This window comes from Trachurus trachurus (assembly GCF_905171665.1).
Source record: "Trachurus trachurus genome assembly, chromosome: 7".
Classification (NCBI taxonomy): Eukaryota; Metazoa; Chordata; class Actinopteri; order Carangiformes; family Carangidae; genus Trachurus; species Trachurus trachurus.
In genome coordinates this window covers 11,894,433-11,916,393 of record NC_139901.1, presented here as the reverse complement: position 1 = coordinate 11,916,393, position 21,961 = coordinate 11,894,433, and the positions used below count along the sequence as shown (strand labels likewise).

The 21,961-nt window shown below is 45.4% G+C and overlaps 1 protein-coding gene across 1 annotated transcript in view; it reads left to right on the top strand.

The window, feature by feature from the left end:
• agrn (agrin) overlaps positions 1 to 21,961 on the top strand; it is a 157,795-nt gene that overhangs the window by 94,265 nt on the left and 41,569 nt on the right. The window contains exons 8-17 of the mRNA XM_083976317.1: positions 1,053 to 1,250; positions 1,715 to 1,915; positions 7,667 to 7,809; positions 8,550 to 8,655; positions 11,535 to 11,654; positions 12,209 to 12,373; positions 13,762 to 13,905; positions 15,381 to 15,505; positions 15,646 to 15,751; positions 20,067 to 20,510. Coding sequence (XP_083832443.1) covers positions 1,053 to 1,250; positions 1,715 to 1,915; positions 7,667 to 7,809; positions 8,550 to 8,655; positions 11,535 to 11,654; positions 12,209 to 12,373; positions 13,762 to 13,905; positions 15,381 to 15,505; positions 15,646 to 15,751; positions 20,067 to 20,510 — 1,752 coding nt within the window. The remainder of the gene's footprint in view (positions 1 to 1,052; positions 1,251 to 1,714; positions 1,916 to 7,666; positions 7,810 to 8,549; positions 8,656 to 11,534; positions 11,655 to 12,208; positions 12,374 to 13,761; positions 13,906 to 15,380; positions 15,506 to 15,645; positions 15,752 to 20,066; positions 20,511 to 21,961) is intronic.

Genomic DNA, 21,961 nt, shown 5'->3' with positions numbered 1-21,961 from the left:
GCCGGCCTGTCGTGTGGCTTTTTCTCAGGAGTAGTTTCAGTTCTGTCCACTCTCCCATAAAGTCCTGATTGATGGAGTGATGCAGAGATGCTTGTCCTTCTGGCGCTTTTATTCCAAGTCTTCTGTTTGTGCAGAGATTTCTCTGAAGCGTTTTGTGTTCATTATTCAGCTTCAGCTCTAGAATAAGTGAGTTTTTTCGGGGGTGTTGCTGAATGTCCCCTGTGATGGAGCCCACTATGCTCCTGGGAACTTTCAGCTTTTTGGCATCTTCCTCCTTTGCTCTCTCCTCCCCCCTTAGATCTGTGCCTCGGTAGAATTCTATCTGTGGGGAATTTTCTGAATTTCATGGCTTGATATTTAGTTCCCACATGCATGTGAACTGTGACAGCTTTTAATAGACAGGTGTGCGCCTTTCTAAAGTATTTCAAATCAATTGAATCTGCCTCAGGTGGACTCCAATAAAGTTTTACACCCATTCTACACTCTGTGCGGAAACTTTGCATCTCTGCACTTCTTGTGTCTGTGCTGCTGCACTGCATCATTCAGAACTGCACCAGCTGCCAAGGGCTAAATAAAGGAAATACAAATAGAAAATGTTTTAACTATTCACTCTTTGTACTACTTAATAGCTTTATGCCTGTTGTCTATATTGTGAATGGTTAGAAAATACAAGATTATGTGGCTGTAAATTGCACATTGGCTTCATTGTATTGATGCAATTATAACTCCTGTTGTTGATTAAATATTGACCAAGGAAGTGCATAAGGTTTAACCTCGTGACTGTTGTGAATATGTGCAGTAATACGATACACAATACAAAGCAAAGGATGTGAGGTCACACAAAGACTTTAATCACCATTTGAGAAAAAAGGATATCAGTTTGAAATGCACGTCACATTTGCAGATCAATGACATGAATTCATGTTGGTCTATTTTAAAGTCTGGCACACAGCACAATATAAAAGTAAGTTTTTGAATCAGTGGATATGACTGAAACACACACATAATCGTTGAAACACTAATCTTTTGCCTTCTTCCTTATCTCCATCTAGATGAGACTTGCGCCAACTGCTCTTTCGGGGCAATCTGCGATGCCCAGAGCGGACAGTGTGTGTGCGCAACAGAGTGCGTGGAGTCCCACCAGCCTGTGTGTGGCAGCGATGGCAACACATACAACAGCGAGTGCGAGCTGCATGTGCAGGCCTGCAAAGAACAGATGGACCTCCGGGTGGTCAGCCAAGGAGAGTGCAGTAAGTAAAGCATGTACATGGTGTCATACTCCCCTGAGTGTCAGCATCAAATGAAAAGTATAAATGATTCTTGGCAGAAGCAGGAATCCTGGATGAGTTGTTGTGTTTGTTTTTTTTTCACTAAATGAAATCTTAAAAGGAGAGCTCATCAGGAAACTGATACAGCTGCAGGCAGGCTGGTCATATTCTAACAAACTTGTCAGAAAATAAAATTGCAGGATACTCAGACAGGGAATTACTCAGGGAATACGTATGTGTCAGTTTATAAGAAAGGGCGTATTTCACAAGAGGATGAATGACAGTTAGGGATGAAAAAGAGAAATCATTTAAATATCTTTCCCAGAGATTCACTTTCAAATTCTGGTGTGAATGAAATCCATCAAAACAGCTCCATGCATGTTTGCCTTTGTGGCCCTGACCCGTCCTGCTCTGACCGACCCGTGTGCTGTGTGTCTGTAATACAGAAACATGCGGCAGCACTGTTTGTGCCTGGGGCGCCCAGTGTGTCCAGAATAAGTGTGAGTGCCCGCAGTGCTTAGACGAAGCCCCCTCCCCCGTGTGCGGAAGCGACGGCAACACCTACGACCACAAGTGCGATCTGCTCCTGTCCTCCTGCATGCAGAAGAGGAGAATTGATGTGGCAAAGCCGGGCAGCTGTGATGAAGGTAGGAAATGGACTTTGAAATGGTGTAATTATATTAACCAATCGGCCATCGCAATGGTGTAATTATCTTTATCAACTGACCTGTGATGCCGTATTCAGTCATCTGTGGACTTTCATAATGGTTGTGTATACCAGCAGCAGCATGCCAACAGGCTAACGCAGCACAAGATTAAGTGAAAGTCATACTGCATGTCTATAAAAAAAACAACAACAAACAAACAAAACCTGTTACAGGAGCAGAAATGACTTCTGGGTGATTAAGTTCAGGTCAGCTGTGCCTTTCAGGAATGATAATCTTCATGCTTTGACTGTCATGTTTGTTTGTTTATCAGCGCATCTCCTAGTCCATTTCTTCAGCCACAGTAAATTCTCTTTAGTGGCCACCGTCTCTGTTTATTTCAACACCACAGCTCATAAGAAGCCTCACGGTTTGTTTGTTTTTTTCATCTGCCTCTCATGAGCTGCGCCTGCTGCTGTTTTCATTTTTTTTTAATGAAACTCATCACTTCCCACTTGTTTCGATAAATTAAAACTAATTAATTACAATTGGTCATACTTCAGCATTCTTAAAAAGGTGTTAAGATACTGTCAATGAAACTCAGTTCATGTATTTTTTATTTTTTTTCCAGCAGCAAATTAAGCATAAACACATTTTACATTTTAAAGCTTTTATCCAAAGCAACTTACAGGTTAGGCACAATACTGAAGGTCTAGTGGTTTAAGTACTAAATGTGTTCATGTAAATGTGAGGGTAAGTGTGTGTTAGGTTTGTTTACAGTATGTGTTTGGAGTGAAGGTGCTCTCGGAGCAGATGAGCCTTCACGAGAATCTTACAAAATGGCAGGGTTTTAATTTGAAATATCTGCGGGAAGTGTTAGATTTTATTGAAATTAACAGTGGAGAATGGCAAAGCAGAAATTGTTGAGGGTTATTAGTGGATGAGATCAATAATTCTCAGCAGACTGGTGAGTGTCACTGTACATTGGGCATTCTGAGTACTTGGCTTGTTGAATACTGTACCAGCTTACATTTGAGAATTTACGGTATATATTTTATCAAGCCCTTCTATCCAATTATGCTTAAATGTGTGATCGATGGCTCTTAATGTGAGTATCCCTGATTTTTCCGCCTCTAGCTCCGTCGTCCCTTCACATTGGCAATAAATGAGATCTAATACACCGTGCAAATCATATCTTGATCAGTGGTGACAGACCGAGGCGAGGTATCACAGCGCCTCGCTCGGCCCGTCTTGGGGACAACTCTGGAGGGAGCAACATGCCAGCCTCTGGTTGTCATGCAGACGTCGGCGATGCCGTTCCCCCACGGCTGGTGGGTCGTCACGGCGAACATAGTCATCCTCTGACAAGGTGTGAAGGGGAGCAGATTACACCTGCCAGCAGGAGTGATGGCTGAAGAGAGGAAAAGAGGGGGGTAGATGGAGGACAGTGCAAATAAAGATGAGAGGAATCCACTTCCATTTTGATTGCTAGCCAGGGGTGTTTCCTCCTTTTCATTTTTTTCTTCCTTTTTTCTGTCAACCTTTGTCTATTATATTGGCCTGAGGCCTGTGAGCCGAATGCTACCGCCAAAGCTCCTTGTGGTCGATTTAACATCATTTCATTGACTGAGACAAGTGACCTTTTTTGTATGTGGAGCATGAAGAAACATGAAACTGTATGCCTGTGATGCAGACTTACTGTCACCACACACTCACACACACACACACACACACATACTCTCTCCTCATTGTCTTTTGCTCGTCTGGTGTCAGGCAAAATCGCTCTCTACTCCCCACCCAAGGGCATCGCTTTGCTTGTGGTGCCTGATGGCTTGGTTTTTTTTCTGTTTCATACTCTCTCTCATACTGTGTCTGAACATCCTGCTTTTTTCCATCACTTGCTCATTTTGATTCAGAGAAAACCATCAGGCTTACACAATAGAATTTTTTCTTTTTTCCTTTTTCCCCCTGCTCCCTGCCATCCCACCCACTCATGTCTCTCTCTATTTTGCACTCTTCTCCATCAAAATTGTGGCTCTCAACAAAAGGGGCACCGATGCTTTCACAGATAGGGGTGGAGATGGGATTGTCTCAAATCGATAAATTTCACATTAGGGGCATCCACTAGTCCTGTCTTTATCCGCAGGCTCTGTCCCCAGTCCTTTCAGCCCCTTGAATCGGAACTAGACCCTCCACAGGAAGTCTGCTGTGATTGTAAAACGATCAAAACCAAGTTACTGTTTTCCCCTCTTGAAATATCTGTGTTTGGCTGTGGGATACCGCTCTTCAGCTACATACCATAAAAAGGATTTGTTGTTGATATATTTACCCTCACTTAGATGTATGGGGAGTAGGTTTTGGCAAAATTAGCAGTATATATTGTCTAATACAGCACCCTGTCACAGAATGGTAGACCAAAGACTGTATTTTCTGTCTCTATTGTAGACGGCAGCAAAGCTCTACATCACCGCGGTGCACAACCCCCACTCAATACTTCATATCTAAGATAAGCCGTGAGAGGAAGTGAACATGTGATTTATTCGCTTACGCAGACCTGACTTAAAAACCATCCTCATTAGTCTTGTTGGGGAGGGGGAGGAGGGCACAGAGCATAAAAATGGAAGTTGTTTCCTCTCGCCTTTTATTTAGCAGTAATGAAAAATGACAGTGTTCCCACTGTTGGCCATACAGGGAAATTTGTCACCTGTTTAATTTCACACTCGGGTAGGCCTGGCCTCAGCTCCTTTTCCCGACACTGACAAAGTGGCAACTGAGAGCAGTGTATCACCTACGGGGGCCCAGGCCCTTTTTTAATTGAATAGACATTTAATAAACAAGATTATGAGCAGCAGGATCACACAGTGATGCACGGCCCATTCCCTGCGCCGCACATCACACAGATCAGATAAAAGGAGTACGAAATAAAAAAAGAGGCAAAGTGGGTGGCTGGGCGGGTCAAGAGCCCATTGGAGTGAAATCAGCGGATTTTTCCTTCATGGTCCATCCATCACAGGGGTTGGTAACCTTCTGTTGAAGCAACAAAACTACTTTTCTCTCTCTCTCTGCCATCTCCAAACACCACATCCCTCTCCTCCCCGGCGGGCGTGATGCTCCATCCCTCTCTACCTTTGGGTAACTTCATTTGGATAAACTCGCAAGTCTCATCCGTCAAGAGCGGGTCATACAAGGTACTGATCGATGGAGCGAAAACAAACAATCACCACAAAAAACAAAAAAAAGAAAGAAAGAAAAGAAAAGTCAAATCATGCCTCGCCGCATCCTTCGGTAAACACTGTTGCCATTTCCAGTGTTGGCGATGTGGCGCACGTCACGGTGATAGAGGATTTCTTTCGAATGATAAATGTCCGAGTTGACATTCACACAGGTTGTTCACATACCATAATAATATCAATCACTCCTGGAGCCACTGATGTTGATGTCTGGTCGACCAAACATCTCCAGGCTTCAATCCATTACACACATTATTCTCCACTGTTTACCCTTACCCTCCTCTTTTCTTCCTCTGCCTCTGTTTTCTCAAACACTCACACCTCCAGACAGCTGTGACAATAGCGTCTTCTCCATCACTTCTTCTATTATTTCCACTGTCAAATCCTTGTAATGTGTTTTTTCCCTCTGTCTTTCATGGACATTATTCCTATGCTATTCATTTCCTTTCTTCTCACCGCCACTGAATTCTGTCTTCTTAATGGAGCTCCCTTGGCTAAATAGACTCGGGCTTCTGACATGATTGAGTAAAAAGGAATGGATGGGCAGAGCAGAGAGAATAGCTGATACAGCCATCTTAGCTGGGGATGTATTAATTGAAAGGTTCATAGGAAGCGCGGGTGGCGGGCACATCAAAGAGCAGCAACTAATTAGGACCCCTCTTCGCCCTTCACTTTTATTTATTCCATTCTAATGTCTTACCTCTTTTATTTATTTATCTTGTCTCTGTATGGGGCCTGAGCAGAATACGAATTGGCTACTCCTTGCGCTTCCCTTTCATTGTGTCCTGCTGAGCTGGCTTACAGTACAGATCCAGGTGGCCAGCTGCCAGCGTCTCAGCTCTCATTATTTCTCTCTCTCTCACTCTCTCTCTGGTCTGTTCTGGAGTCAGCCGACTTCTCCGTTTCAGGTGGGCATCGAATGACCCACGATAATGTCAGTGGCCATTAACCAGCGCATTAGCCCCATCGCAACATGTTAAGTTTAACTCGGACTGCGGCTCACGATCGATAAGCTACAACAGCAAATTCAAGCGAAAGGATTAGGGTCGGAGCTCTCGCTGTTTCAGAATGGAGACAGAGCGAGTCCTTAACAAGTTGTGATGTTTGTGGAGGATGTGGCCTCTGGAACTCTGCACAAAGCTCCAGCTCCACTGTTGTAGCCACAGTTAATAGAGTGAAGCTTCTCCTCTCCCACTGTATCGACCGCTGAAAGCTGTCACAGCCCATTTCTGATGACCCATATCAAAGAAGAGGCCAGAGCTCCGTGCGCCCCTGCCCCCTCCCCCCCTGCACCGCGACCCGCTCCATAATCTCCTTTAGAAGATGGGTTATGCTAAGTGGCACTTCCATCACTACGACATCGATTTCACCATTAGCGGTGGCGCATCAATACGCCGAGTTGAATAAGCCCTGAAAGTAGACAGGAAGAGGAAGAAGCACCTTGATTACCTGGTGCTTTTTGAATCTCTCAGCCGTGCTGGGAGCTTTTAGTTGGACCGCGTTTCCCTTTTTGAATAACAAATTTGTTTCAGATGAACTTTCTGCCAGCCCCCAGGGTGTCTCTCTCTCTTTCTCTCTCTCCCTCTCTCTCTGTCTGACATTCTCTCCATCTTTCGTTCCTGACTGCTTTCATTCCCAGCCTTCACATACATTCACCTAATCTCCCTCGGGAGTTCTACTGTAGGGGAAATTTACAACTTCAAAAGCAGGATCCTCCCTCTTTCTCTGCCTGCACTCTGCAACAGCCCCCGATTTGTTGTTTATAAATGAAACTCCAAAGAGTCCTGCTGGATAGGTTTTTTTTTTTTTTCCTCCCTCTTGTATCTCTTTTAAACCTCGGATTTCTTGCCTTGCGCTGCAGATTGCACAGCAGGTCAAGAATGACAACAGTTTTGTGAAAGCACAAATCCTGGGACTTTGTTTGCAGCCTGTTTTTACCAGGAACATGAGGTCGTCTTGAGCATCTCTCTCACTTCAGCTGCGAGAAGTGCACTCTTGAAACAAACAAAAGGCCATCCAGGGTCACAGTTAAAGATTTGCAGGGACAAGTTTCTTTAAAGTCTCAGGAGATAATTAGATTTTACAGAACACTTTGCAATTAGTTGCCGTCTCATATCAGGATGCAGGCACCCATAAAAGCTTGCCACCGATTCTGTCAGCGCACTTGGAGGCCAGAGTTAATAATTCCCTCCCCTTTTTTGTCTCTTATTTAATTGAAATGAAAAGGATGCCTCGCTGGTGGTGCAGAGATGTTGTGTCTAATTTATTTAGTGAATCTCTTGCCCTCACTATGGTAGGTCATTATCTTGTTCTACCAGTAGCGCCTTTAGTTCCCTCTCCCTGCAGCCAGCGTGAGGGAAATGTAAATTATCTTAACTTTGTGATGCTCCTGATGTATAAGTGTTGGCTTAACTTAAAGAGAAAACGAAACTAGGACACCGTTTCCATTTAATGCGCTGATAAAGAGGCATCTCTCCAGTGTGTTTGTGATGTTTTATTAATGATGCCGTGCATTTCCGTGCAGACTGTGGATCAGGAGGGTCGGGCTCAGGCGTGGAGAGCTGCGAGCAGGACCGCTGTCGCACATTCGGAGGCTCGTGGGACGAGGACGCAGAGGAGGACCGCTGCGTCTGCGACTTCACCTGCCAGAGTGTACTTCACAACCCGGTGCGTCTGTCTTCAAAACCCACCCTCCACTGCACAACAACCACCTCACTGTTTAGTCTTTAAGATGCAGCTGATGCTCAACTTTGTGTCTGAGTAAGAGACACATACGGCGCCTGCTTTATTCTTTCATCCAACAGCTGTAGCTACATAGTTCATCAGGGATAAATGCAAATCAGCTTATGTTCAGGTGACACACACCTGTACGTTTACAGTCACAATGCAAACGCAAGCTGCGAGTTTACTAAAATGTACGAATATAAATTTTTCCAGATGTAGCCCACAGATAACTCACTGACTCCATGACAGTATTCTAATTATCATTTTAAAGCCTGCTGAGAACCCCGGTGGGTTTGTTTGTTTTACACTATCAAAGCTTATTTTTTATCTTAAGACTCACAATGTTCTAACAAAATTGTTGTGTATCATTTACATACAGATACATTTATACCAAAAAATCCAAACTTTCTAGTACCATCAAATGTATTCTTAATTAAAACTGTCTTTCCATTAGTAATAGTTTCCTTGATTGTCATAGAGATGGATTAGTGATTTTAGTAGCAGGTTCAATAATTAGATCACGTGATCACATGATGAGGAAGACCAATAAATGTAGTTGAAAGTGGCAGTACAGTGTACCTTGACTTCAAATGTTTTTTAACTACTTCATGTCCAAGTCAAGACAGAACTAATACGTCACACCAGTTTCACAGGGGAAACTCAACTCCCTGATTTTTTTCCAGGTTTGTGGCTCTGACGGCAAAAACTACAGCAACGAGTGCGAGCTGAAGAAGGCCAGATGTGAGAAACAAGAGCACTTGTTGATTCAGAATCAGGGACCCTGTGCAGGTCGGTACATCACACCGCTCAGAATTAATGCCGTTGCAATGCCCAGAAGCACCCTCACCCAAGACTCATTGTCATTGACATCCCATTTCTCCACTCATTCCATCCATTGATGGGGTAGTAATAGTCTGTAGCTGGAACATAATTCTGTCAGCACAGCTGTTGTCTCTGCAGTGTGACCACTGTAGCCATAAGCTAATGAAGGGAAGGAGGTGGTGGTTGAATGTTACGCTTGTTGTTTGTGTAATTTCCTCAGGGAAAGTAGATTCAACAGACTTGTTTATGTGCAGAAACTGACCGCTCCTCTGAGGCGCACTTATCCTCCTCACCGCCTCATGTAACGTGAATGTAAAACCAGCCTGAATCATTAGTTTCATCAGTTATTCCCTCTGTTACCACTATGTGCCTTTGATCACTTTTTTATGCCTGTTGGGATGCATGTAACTGAGGAATGTGAAGATTTAACATGAAGTGTGTTTTCATGCAACCACATACACAACATATATTTCTGTGCATGCATTCTGTGCATGTGAACAGCTCCCAGCTTTGGGGCTAATTGGTTGTTTGGGTGTTGAAATCTGAACCAATCACATTTCACTTTCTTGCACACGTGAATGGTTTAAAAACAACAATCTCTGCGCTGACATATTTCATTCTGACATATTTCCTCAGGTGTTTTGAGTGTTTATTATCAACAATATTAATGTCATTTCCACAACCACACGTAGACTCAGTTGATAGAGATAATGATTCATTTTCTCTTCCTGGGAATTTCTGACAGTTTAAACCATTAAACTTGGGCTCACAAGCCTCCTTCTTAACCCTCGGGATATCACTTTACCCCGCTTACTTACTTTAATATAAAATCCCCTCTATCTACATGTAAATGAATGGCATTTATCAGCCAGAATAGTTGTCAGATCGCTGGTTAAGTAGCAAAGGTTAGTTCTTCCTCTCCACGGCTGTGTTAAATAAAGGGCTTTTGCTCCGATGCTAGCTCAGGCCCGGAGAGTAGAGCAAAAGGCACTTAAGGGATTTTGTGTGATCATTCCAGCCTGTTTGATTCCCCGTGGGTCGAAAAGAGAGGAGGATGGAGAGAGTTGAAGAGAGAGTGAGACTGAGGGAGCTGCCAGTGTTTTCACACACATCCCTGCAGATTCTTCTCTTTCCTAAGCTGGCCTCCTTGGGCACTGACTGTCACGGTTCTCTACCATCCATGGATAATCAATCCTTTTTTGAAGAGCCCTCTATGGGTACGAGAGCTCTGGGCTCTCATCTCCTATTGGCTAATGGAGAAAAAAAATCAGATCTTGGTGGAATTTCACTGCCCTCCACATTAGCCATGTAAGGAGAAACTTCATATGACCTCAACTCCAGAAACTTATCAAAACATGCTACCTTTCACTAGCAGAGCATGAATGAAAGTAAAAAAGAAAGAGGTTCAGATTTTGAAAAACTTTAAGATGTTTACATGTGGTGCCAGTAGTGTCATCTGCCATATGCTCATGTGTAAAGTTTAGAACTCCAAACCGTCCTCCATAGCTGCCTGCAAACTCAAATCTGGGTCAGAGATTTCTGTAAAATCCCCAAAAACTCTTATTGGTTTACTAGAGAAGCAAACATATGCAGATGTGTCCTCACAGGAATAGAAAGGATAAACTACCCTCGCTGCAACAGGGGAGGGGCAGCAGCAGCAGCAGCAGCAGCAGCAGCAGCAGCAGCAGCAGCAGCAGCAGGCCTTGTGAATGTGTGGGTAATATTACACGTCACAGTGAGCCGCATTGTGCCGGACAATGGCCACTGAAGAGGAAAAACCCTTGAAGGGGAGAAGAACATATGAAATTAAAAGTTCTCCTCGTCCTAATAGGCTCAGTACAGATAGCTGAATGGAGGGCTGGAAAGTGGCAAGTTAAATGAAGTGTGTCCAAAGCCCATCTCTGTAGTGGGAAAGCACTGGAAAAAAGAGTGAGCCGAGTCATCACCATTAGGCTGAGGCTCATATCCACACCAGTAACACTGTGATTTATAGCCCCTGTATCTCCAGCCTCCAAACTCCAAATGAGCAACACAAGAAAAAGAGATCGGGAGGGGAATAGAGAGAGGCGGAGGGAAAGAAATGGGAGGGAAAGGTTTCTGCTCTCTATCTCTGAAACTTTCCTTTGCACTCCAAAGCCATGGAGAGAATTTAAACACTGATTTTCTTTTTTCTTTTTTTTTGCCTCAGTCATTAAACAAACCTCCCCCTTTTCTTCCTACTGTATGTTGTTTTGTTGTTCTCCTCCAATTTCTGGAGAAGCGCCAGGTTTTGGGAACACATTTGTTTTTATTTTGTTGAATGTAGTGTCGTATTCAGAACTGTCACACTAGTATGAAGGCTGGTGCCTCCGTAGACAAAGGAACTCTCCACACACACTGCACAAACAGAAACTGCTTGGCACATTCCTTCACATTATGCAGCAGGCTTTTACCTTCTTTCTTTTTTTTATTTTTTTTTATTCTGGAAGGTTGTAGGGCGGCAGCACAATTCTGTAATATTAGACAAGAACAAATGAAGAGAACATGCCTCCTAGTAGGTGGTAAATGTCAGCTCCCGCACATTCACCAGCAATGCCATTGTTTGTTTTCACTGGAGGTAATAGCATCATTTCCCCCTGATTTTGAGCTATTGTGGAGAAAGTAGAAAATAGAATTGTTATCTTGAAGCCGGCTGCCAGCCTCTCCACCTCTGCCCCTCGAGCCAATCTCATTGTTGGCAAAAAGTTACATGTTGCTCCGAGATTGTGTTGTCTAAATCCCACTCAAATGTTGGTGTTCTTCTTTCTCCCCTTATGCCACATCCCCCTCCCTCTCTTCTTTTTTTTTTTTTGTTGCTACCTCATCAGTGATTTCAGCCACATCTCTGCCTGAGCCGACAGCACCTCAGCACTGCAGCCTGTCTGTGTACGGCTGCTGCTCCGACAACACGACAGCCGCCTTAGGAGTCGGCCTGGCTGGATGTCCCAGTAAGTCCACCGCAGCTTCCCACTGTGACCCGCTCGCCTCTGATGTGTCCTGACTGAGCTTGTTGTGTGTGTGTGTGCAGTGTGCTGTATGTAGATACTATCGGGCTGTTTCAGCATACGGCGGCTGATTGTCCTTGACAGCAGTTACACTTCCACAGTTGCAGAGCTGAAAATGTTTCATCTTAATCCAAGGAATAATTATGATAATGTTGCACTGTATCAACAGAAAAATCTCTTCATCTGATGATCTTGACGAATGATAGCACACAGATGGAGGAGAAAATGCTGCATCAAGCTGTTAGCTAGGGGGATACAGTATGGATGGTGAAAACACAGACTGAGAAAGAGGGATAGAGTGAGATTTGGTAAAAAGGGAACTCACCTAAGCATACTTTATCCGACAGGGCCAACATTTGAGCCCAGTTTAAACCTCCAATATCTCTCGTAGTATGCTGTATTCAGCTGTTGTAAGTTACATAACATTTGGTCTATCAGAGAAAGAAAAGCACAAACTGGAAGAAGTTAAAAGTGATATATTGCTCTCCTCTCCTCAGGTACCTGTCAGTGTAACGTCTACGGCTCCTACAAGGGGACATGTGACCCGACCACCGGTCAGTGCTCCTGTAAGCCTGGTGTCGGGGGACAGAAGTGCGATCGCTGCGAGCCGGGCTTCTGGAACTTCCGTGGCATCGTGACGGAGAACATGAGCGGCTGCACACGTAAGAAGTCATGTCTTTAGTCGTCGGGGTTGAGTGAGCAGAGAGATTTGGCCTCCTTTCTGTTACATGATTAAAACAGCAGGAGCAGGAATCATTTGTTGAAGGGTTAAGTTCACCCAAATTACAAAGGAAAAACATGATTTTCTGACTTTCTGCAAGTGTCTTTCTCTAGGTGTTTACTCATGTAGGTATCAAAGTTGCAATCATAAGAGAATGCATAAACAGTGGAAAAAGGGAGAGAACCCCAACAATGTCCCTTTTGCGCTTGAGGTTTCATTGAAACTACATATACTAACAACAGTCTCAAATAAGTCAATTGAAGCCAAAGTAAATGCAGTGGAGCAGTCAGAGAGACTGGCTCTGAAAATTTCCTATTGTTAAAGTTGAATTTTTAACCACACAGAAAAATAATAATAAAATATGATATAATAGTTCATATAAGAAGTGGAGTAAAACTTTTTTCATCCCCGCAGGGAAATTCAGATGTCAGAGAGCTCATAACAACAGCCACACTTCCAGATTCATCCAAATGAGCACAACCTTATAATAATATAATGTAAAACATTTTTGTTTTTTTAAATAAATATAATATATAAATATATAATATAAAATACCTTATACATTTCTCAAGAAAACAACCTCATTTGGAAATAAAAAATTCTTGTTAAAATCAGACAGTACCTTTAAGCCATTACTGTAACTGTGACCAAGGCCCTAAAATGTTGAACACCTACCAGCTAAACCAGGATGTGGTGGTGGTTTTTTGTGTCCTTCAGTCATGTCAAACTGTACTGAACCAACTGTATTCATTTGTATTCAAGTGGCGAAGCGGGGTCAGGGCCCCTTGTTTGTCTTGGTGTAATGCAATATGGTGACCAGCTCGTACCCTGCCGCTGAGGTATCACAGGACATATGCTTCCAAAGCTACAGAGCATTTTCAGTCAACAGCAGGAGGTCTGCAGGTGCCTCACCCGTGGCCTGACCTTAACAAGGTTTACCCACAGCAAGCAGACAGCACACTGCACACCAATACCAGGTTCAGCAGGAGAGGAGGAGAAAAAAAAAACACACATCATTGATTCCAGGAACATGATGGGGTTGATGTCCTTCCCTAAGGTTGTTTTCTCGAGTTTGTCTTATGCACTCCCACTCCTCCCTCAATGGCCCCTGAGGCTGGATGAACTATTGGCAACCCCTTGACAACAAGATAGTTGGTATAGCGGGATCAAGGGCTAAGGTCGCCTCAAACTCACTATGTTTGCTACATAAATCTACAACTATTTAAATCCCTCTCCGTCTCGCTGTGCTGAATTGATACTTATCTCTAATCAATCTGTCTCTTTCTGTTTTGTTTTGTTGTTTTTTTCCGCTACCTTTCTGCGAGGCAGCGTGTAACTGCGACGCCACGGGCTCGGTCCGGGACGACTGCGAGCAGATGTCGGGTCTGTGCTCCTGCAAGACGGGAGTGAAGGGCATGAAGTGCAACGTGTGTCCAGATGGAAGCAAGATGGGCATGAACGGCTGTGACAAAGGTAATAAGAGAGAGGACGGAGGCGAGCGGCGGAGCGTCCATAAACCACACAAACACATGCACGCATTCTCCTCCTCTTCTCTCCATCATTCTAAAGTGTTTTCCTGTCACTTGTCTGATCCATGGATCAGCCCCGCAGCAGCCGGTCCTTTCTCTGTCTGCTCTCCACATCCATCTGCTTTATTGGAAGGAGGAGAGCTACAGGGCAGTTAATCGATAGTGATTAGGAAAATACTTCAGTGTACATATGTGTATGACGTATCGCTCCACCGGCGTTTATTTTCCTGTGCATCATTCTGCACCATTCACTTGAATGTGTATGTTTATACTCCTGCATAAGGACTATTGATTACACTAAGATTAATAATAGAAACAGCTTCAGTGGTTGCACAAGCTGAAAAGAAAGGAAAGTTTAGCTCCCGCTGTGGGGGCCTGCAGCTCCTTGATTAAGATGCACCATCAGATATCGACTGGAAGTCAAACGCTTAATGAAGCCAGCAGTCCCGGCACAGTGGTGGGGCACTTTGCCACACACCCTGCCAGATGAAAAGACAAGATACTGAGAGGTGGTAGCACATGAAAGCAGGAGCCAAGGGGTGGAGGGGCCACTGCAAGTCCCTGTGATGTTGCCACAATGCAAAGACCCCACACTCACAGTTGGCCAGAGGATGGTGGTGGGCTCCCCGGCAGCCGCAGCAGCTCCTGCTGTGGAAACTTCCAAAGCTTCAAACGCTCCTTTGGATAGCTTCAGGAGAGCACTGTGGAAAAAATACCCTGAATGGTTATGTACCTTTACATGACTGAAACATACTCTCTGTGCTGCAGCTTCAGAAAAACATTCTGGTCTGTGAAACTAGGAATAAGTCACACTGTATGAGATACAGCTATTTAGACTATTTTACGGGCACATTACCTCTGCGCTGTGCTGCTTGTGAGAGTCTGACAACCTCTTCTGGTTTTGAACTGTAACCACCGTGCTGCATGCTAACACTACGCTGTAGACTGGATTTGTAACAGCAGCTGGCTGACACAAAGAGAGGCTCTTGCCATCCATCAGGCAGAAATGCATTTGTCCAAATCAGAATCATCTCTATGACGTCATACAGAAAAATGCGTACGCTTTGAAGCAACATGAGCCACACAATTAATATGCCGCGTGTATTAATGTGGTGAGGACTCCGAAACAATTATTTTTCTTTGATTACATTCATATTTCATCATGCTTTACACATTTTGAGAAAGTAATTTAATGGCTGTTTAACAGGCAGAACCCTTGCTTACTTAATAAAAGTAGGCAAGAGTTCTGTAACTGTGAAACATTAAATATGCATGCAAATTTAACTTTTAATTTAATTCCACATTTCCACATTTCCACTGCTACAATCAGAACTCATAAAGCAGCTCTTCGACAAACTGCACGAGTGTGGAGCCGCGCAGAAAGTGTAACAACAACACAAACTCTCTGTCGTTCCACAGGTCCTGAGGCTCCGACTTCATGTGAGGAGTTGGTGTGCAGCTTTGGAGCCACTTGCATCGAGGTGAACGGCCAAGCCCACTGCGAGTGCCCCCCGCCCGACTGTGACGAGAAAAACAAGACCAAGGTGGGAACCGTTCCGCGTTTCAGAAAATAAAGCCGTTTGATCCAAAAGGTTATAAATAGAAAGACGGCGATGGCTCGGTGGCCGGCAGGGAGCTAACATCTCCTTTCCCCTCTCGCTCCATCTCTGTCACCGTGGAGCAGGTGTGCGGCTCCGACGGGGTGACTTATGCCGACCAGTGCCAGCTGAGGACCATCGCCTGCAGGCAAGACAAGGACATCACGGTGCAAAACTTCGGACAGTGCACAGGTGAGCCCCGTCGACTCCTCCATGCGTCAAACGTCGCACGGATGGCCGACTGTTGTCAGACCCCCCGATCAGAAGATAATGAGCGGTGTCATGGGCTTCCTGCTGTCTCTTCCCCTCCCCTCCTCTCCCCTCCCCGGTCCATCTCTCCGTCTCTGTCTCAGAGTAAAACCACAGCGGCCTCCTCAGTGTGCACTTTTCTCAAGTTTTGCATCTAAAAGAAACTACCTGCATATAACCGTCGTTTTTAACAGTACTTCTTATTTGAGATTAAGCAAATCCAAAGTATTTAATATCAAAGGACACAAGATCAAAGTCGCACATTCGCTTTGCAGGCTCTCTCCTGAGAATTTAGCTTTTTATATTGTTTCTAAAACTGCAGTTCCATGATTGTCTAAGCAATAAGACGTATTAGGCTCATTTCTCTGAGTACAGTAAAAATAAGCCCCGTCTTCTATTCGTGGACTTGTCAGGTGAGAGCAAAATCATGTACGACACTGGGGAAACGTTAGAATAAGAAAGTGTGAGATACTGTGGCGTCTAAATCCACGGGTTGCACGGTTTGACTGGAGTCTGAGCCCTGCAGTTCCACAAGATAGCGATGACACTTCCTCCTTGCTTCCTCGCCCCTCTGTCGGGATTTGGCTCCATCTTCCAACCCCCCTCCTGTTGGGAAATGCGTCATTGCCTTTGCTCTTTATTCTGGCAGGAACATGACGCCGTTTGAGTACGGTGGTGGATCTAGAGTAGTATGTTACAGGGAGTAAAAGGTGCAGATTTTTTGCCCCTTTGGTCCAGAGGGTGATGGATGTTGTTTGGATCGGTATAATTGGTGTTAGGACATGAGCCAAGGCCATGGCTTTCATGTACAGTGAAGTTGTTGCGCCGGGTGCCAGCTTGCGTCACAACAGGGTTCTAGAGACGCCGCCGGCAAACGCGGTGTGGAAGGGAGGTGGCAGCTGTGTGGGTCTGGCCATTCGCCACGACCAGGTGTTGGCTCATGTGGCATTTTGGGGTGTAAAAATGTTCATTCACCTCATCACTCAACTGGGCACAGATCAAGTGACCAAATATTGTGTCGCAGGCAAAGTCCTTTCCATCCATCTCCCTTGGGTGCTCTTTGTCAAACCCCAACTAGGTCATATCCATAGGAGGCAAGAAGACTGTTGGCATGGTCTTTGTTGATCTGCGTTGCAGGTACACAGATAAAAAAAAAATACAAATAGACTCAGCAAGAGATCAACAAGGCTTTGATAAGTCCCTGAACATCTGGTAATTACAAATTCAGTGCCGTGGGTTACCAGCAAAAGGAGCCAAAATCCAGTCTGGTTTCACATTCCTCTGTTGCCTGGCAATGGAATTGTGGGTTGTGTGTAATCCCTCGCCCTAGCATTGCTGCGCAGAGAAGGCGAGAAGACGCCTCTCAGCGGACTCTTTCTCTATCGAACCCTCAGGGGGAGGAAGAGACAGGCACAAGCACTCGGGCTCACCGACAGCCACAGAGGATTTTTTAATTTCTTTTCCCGGACGCGGTCGCACCGCGGGTAGCTGCTCTGCCACTGCTGTCGGCTCCGGGGTTAGATCTCGAGCTCATTTCACGTGTGGCTGGGTGCGAATTAGCATTTGCTCTGCCTCCACCCCTCACCACGCTGCAGCCCTGCCCGCCCTCCCTCCCGCTGCTTACATGCAGTTCTTCCAGACGCCCGGGCCTCAGCGCTGTGGCATGCTAATGCTCACCAAGCTGCTATGTGGTTTGACAAGAGAGCACTGCCAAGGGCTTATATAAATGAGTGAATATTGATCTTTTTTAACATTATTGATCTGCCGCAACTTTTTATTATGCCGTAGAGTGTGACTGCTGCTGCACAGTCTGCCACTAATGGGCAGACTGGGAAAAGAAAATCACAATCCTGCAGAAAAAGCTCCTTCAGATTTTTCTGCTGGTGACGGAGAACTTGCAGCTAACTGTGATGTTACCCGGCTGCCTCTGAAGTCTCCCAGCTAACAGGCAGCACAGCCACACGCAGAGTATACAGAGGAGTTTTTCTGGCTTCTTTGCTGTTTTTCTTTTCTGCAAACGACATATGAGAAATGAAAAAACAACATAATGCAAGAGCTACTGTACCAGGCACCAGAGGGAGGGCATTTGGGCCAATGAACAAATTCTAGCACCAGGGGAAAATGGCCACCAAGTTGGCACTGACCCTCCTCTCCCATATGGTGTTATCACCTGTAGGTTTGCAGCAAATTGGCAACGAGTGCCAGCATATGGCATCGGCAGTCCTCTCCGCCTGCGTGTTAGTCAGGGTTCCGTTGCCTTCACAATTTTTCCTCCATGTCCTGCAAATTTCTCTCATTATTCAATCCCTCATTCTGTTTACCTCTCTGTATGCCACCACCGATTCTTTTGTTAACCAGTTTTAGTTTTTTTTGCCGTGATTTAATCCCTTTTCTTTAGGCAGTTTGTCCCTATCATTTTGTTCTTCTTGTCTTTCTCCCTTGGTCTCCTGTATCCAGATTCCTCCTCCCTCTCGCTGAGCGCGGCTGACACCACAAACAATCTTAATAAGCACCTTTCAGCCGTAACTACACGGCTGAGACAAGCCAAGATGACAATGATTTTTTTTCCCCCCACTCTGACATGACTGTCCATTGCTCCACTGAGAGAGAAAAAAGCAGAAACACAAGCAAATGGACTGTTAAACCTGATTAAGAGAAGCATCAGCTGAGCAGACTGTGCTGCTGCTGCTGCTGCTGCTTCTTTGCTCTTTCCGACGTGTGTCCTTATCCCATGTCACAGGAGCTCTCGGCTCCAGATATGCGCACACATTAGGCACTTCCCAGGGAGAGGGGCCGTCTGACGCTAAGCTTGGCACCTGACTGACAGGTGTAGCCAAGAGGAAAGGCAATGCATGCCACCATTCATGATGATAGCATCGCTGCGCTATGCTCTCCTCTCCAAATCTCTTTCTCAACAAATATCTGCTGAGCTTTAAGCTTACACCCCTGAATCTCCCGGGCTTTCTGCCGTCTCAATAGGTATCACATTTCACACCTCGGTGAATAATTGCAGATCAAACAGGCGATTATAGCAGTGTAATTAAGTCCTACACATAATGTTAGGTGAATCCTAATGAGGTTACAAATCTATGGTATGGAGTTTTTTTTTCTATTTTAAGTCTTCTTTTCATTTCACCCACATGCTAACACACATCTATACTCGTGGGACATATAAGAAGTAAAAGGGGGAACAACAGCATTGTCACGCCCGTGTGCCTCGGCTAAATCTGAAGGACTCACTTACGTAGCATCATCCTGCCAGCTCACTTCTCCCCCTCAGGAGTTTTTGTCCTATTTATCGTTCTTTTATCGCAGACAGTTTGTCCTTTTGCACCAGAGCTTTTTGCATTGGTAATGATGGTCTCTGCAGAGAGCCTACTCTCTCTCTCTCTCTCTATCTCATTTGGAGTGATTTTTTTTTTGCCGTGTGTGCCTGTGTGTGTCTGTTGACAGGAGAGTGTTTGTGGTGGCGGTGATGGATGCTCATGCGCTCTGCGTGCAGCAGCCTGCTGTCTTTGAAGTCAGAGTTAAAGCCGGCTTTTTTTGCCCCATTTCTATCAATCATTCATCACCGGAGGCACTGGCTGTTGGTGATTAAAGCTTTACTACTGGAGGGCAGCATTTGAATATGGATATATAATTCATAGGCAATGGCACCCCGCGCACGCAACACACATACATGGATATTGTACAAACACAGGCCATATGCGCTCACGCACATGTACACCAACACGCTGCACATGACGCCTCGACACTCACTGGAGAATTTTAACCGTTGTGTGAGCAACATAACTCATAACTTTAAATCATCTGTTGGCATATCCCATATTCACTCTGTATATGGATGCACTCTCATTACTGATGGTTTGTCAAATGAAAATTCCCGACATCTCATCCATTGCAGGGATTTTAATCATGGATTGCATTTTTCAAATGGGAGCCTGTGTGTCCATGTGTGTGTGTGTGTGTGTGTGTGTTTTTAATATGATTTCACCGAACATTGCTGTGCATCGGGGAGAAGGTTAGAAGATTTAAAAAGTCATAATCATCCAGTAAATGCAGAGGTAAAGTTATTATCAGCAGCAGTTGCAATGATCATTAAGTGGCTTTCTTTTGCTCTGTTGGCTCAAGATGTTTTTATTTCCCAGGTGTGATGTTTGAGATTTTAATGAAGTTAGGCGAAGCAAAATCAAACATTTCCATCTTTGCTCAGTCATTCATCCATTCCTTGCTTCCTGCCCTTCCTTCCCTCCACCAGAAACCATCTCCGAGCCGGCAGAACGACCTACCCCCAACCCCATCACCACCACCGCCGCCTCCATCACCACCGCCGCCCCCTTCCACCCTAACCTCGTGTACGGCATCCCGCCTCCAAGGACGGCAGAGACCACCGAGCGGCCGCCGGCCTCCACCCCTCTTTCCACCCTCAATCACAACCGTGCGCAAACAAACCACCGCCACCCCATCCACACCCAGCCTCAGCCTCCACAGTCAACCGCTGCCGCCGCCGCCATCACCACCACCGCCGCCTCCTCCTCCCGCAGCAGAAGCCCCGCCCCCTCCGCCGCAGTGACCTCTTCCTTTGAGGGCTCGGGCAGCGGGGAGCCGAGCGGGGACGACCAGACCGAAGAAGAGGAGGAGCTGGAAGAGGAAGCGGGCAGCGGCATCCCAACGGAGGCCAGTGGGGCAGAGGAGCCAGTCGGTAAATCGCTGCTCTTTCACTTCATTACCCACAATGCTTTGGGTGTTTGTGGGAGGGTTTTTTGTTTGGTTTGTTTGTTTGTTTTTAAAGAAGGGGTTGGATAAACTCATATTCTCTTCTTAGCTGACATCATTACACAATCATGCCATCACGGAGAGTTACAGTAAATTCAGCTCAGGCTTGTGTGTTGGTTTGTGTCGTATGAATTGTCAACACATCCTCCTGACTGTAACAGCCGGAGGAGAGAAGTGTCAGAGCCAGGCAGGCAAATCTCTGTAAACACATGCTGTTACTGTCATCTCAACTTGCATAAGATGTATATCTCAATTTCAGACAGAAAAGGATGTATTTGCTTGGTTCACTGTTGGTACATCACCCATGCTCTTTTCTCCCATATCACCAGCGTGCTCGCTCTCAACTGCTCGCAAAACAAACCCGGGCTCTGTAAAATACACTCGCAGCGGGCCAGATGAAACCGTTGGCCCGCATCTGGGGATCTCTGGAGCCTGACTTGACAGGCTGATGTGACTTAGAGGTTGAGGTGTGAGTGCCTGAGTGTGTATGTGTATGTGTGTGTGTGTGTGTGTGTGTGTGTGTGTGTGTGCGGAGGCCGCGTACCTTGTCACATGACACTAGTCTCAAATCTATCTCGACATGCCCTCTTGACTGTAACAGCCAGCTGCGGTTTCTGGGCATCCTCTTGGACAACAAGGGGATGACTGGGACTTTTCAATCACAACTTTATTTTTTATTTTTTCCTCTTATATTCCATCCATCCATCCACTCTGCCTGACAGCTCGCCGTAACAGGACAGGACTGATGGAAAAGCATGGCCCCCATTGTGCTTTTCCTCAGCTCTTCCACTTCCTCCTCCCCCTATCTCGCCCCTTCTCCCCGAGTCTTAGATTTATTCTCTTGTCAGAGGCTGACCAGAGTGCTCGGTGACGCGAGGAGCATGCCGCTCGTCTGCCAAGGAGAGCCGGTGTCTTGTGGCCTGTGTGTGTAAATATGTGTGTATGTGTGTGTGTGTGTGTACCCAAGCATGCTGGATGTTTTTTTCTTTAAAGTGTGCATACGTGCCGATGTAGTGTGAGCAGATGAAGAGATTATACGGTGGAGATTTCAGCACTGACAACGTTACAATTTGCATAAACTATGTGTCCTTGTTACTGTGTGTTTGTGATGTGTGTTCTTGCGTTTCATACACTATGTATGTTAAAGTCTTATCTGTCTGTGTGTGTGTGTGTGTGTGTGTGTGTGTGTGTGTGTGTGTGTGTGTGTGTGTGTGTGTGTGTGTGTGTGTGTGTGTGTGTGTGTGTGTGTGTGTGTGTGTGTGTGTGTGTGTGTGTGTGTGTGTGTGTGTGTGTGTGTGTGTGTAGGGGGGATGAAAACCATAAACTTACTACTGTATACTTGTGGGGTGCAACGGCTTTGTCAGATTTCACAAGTTA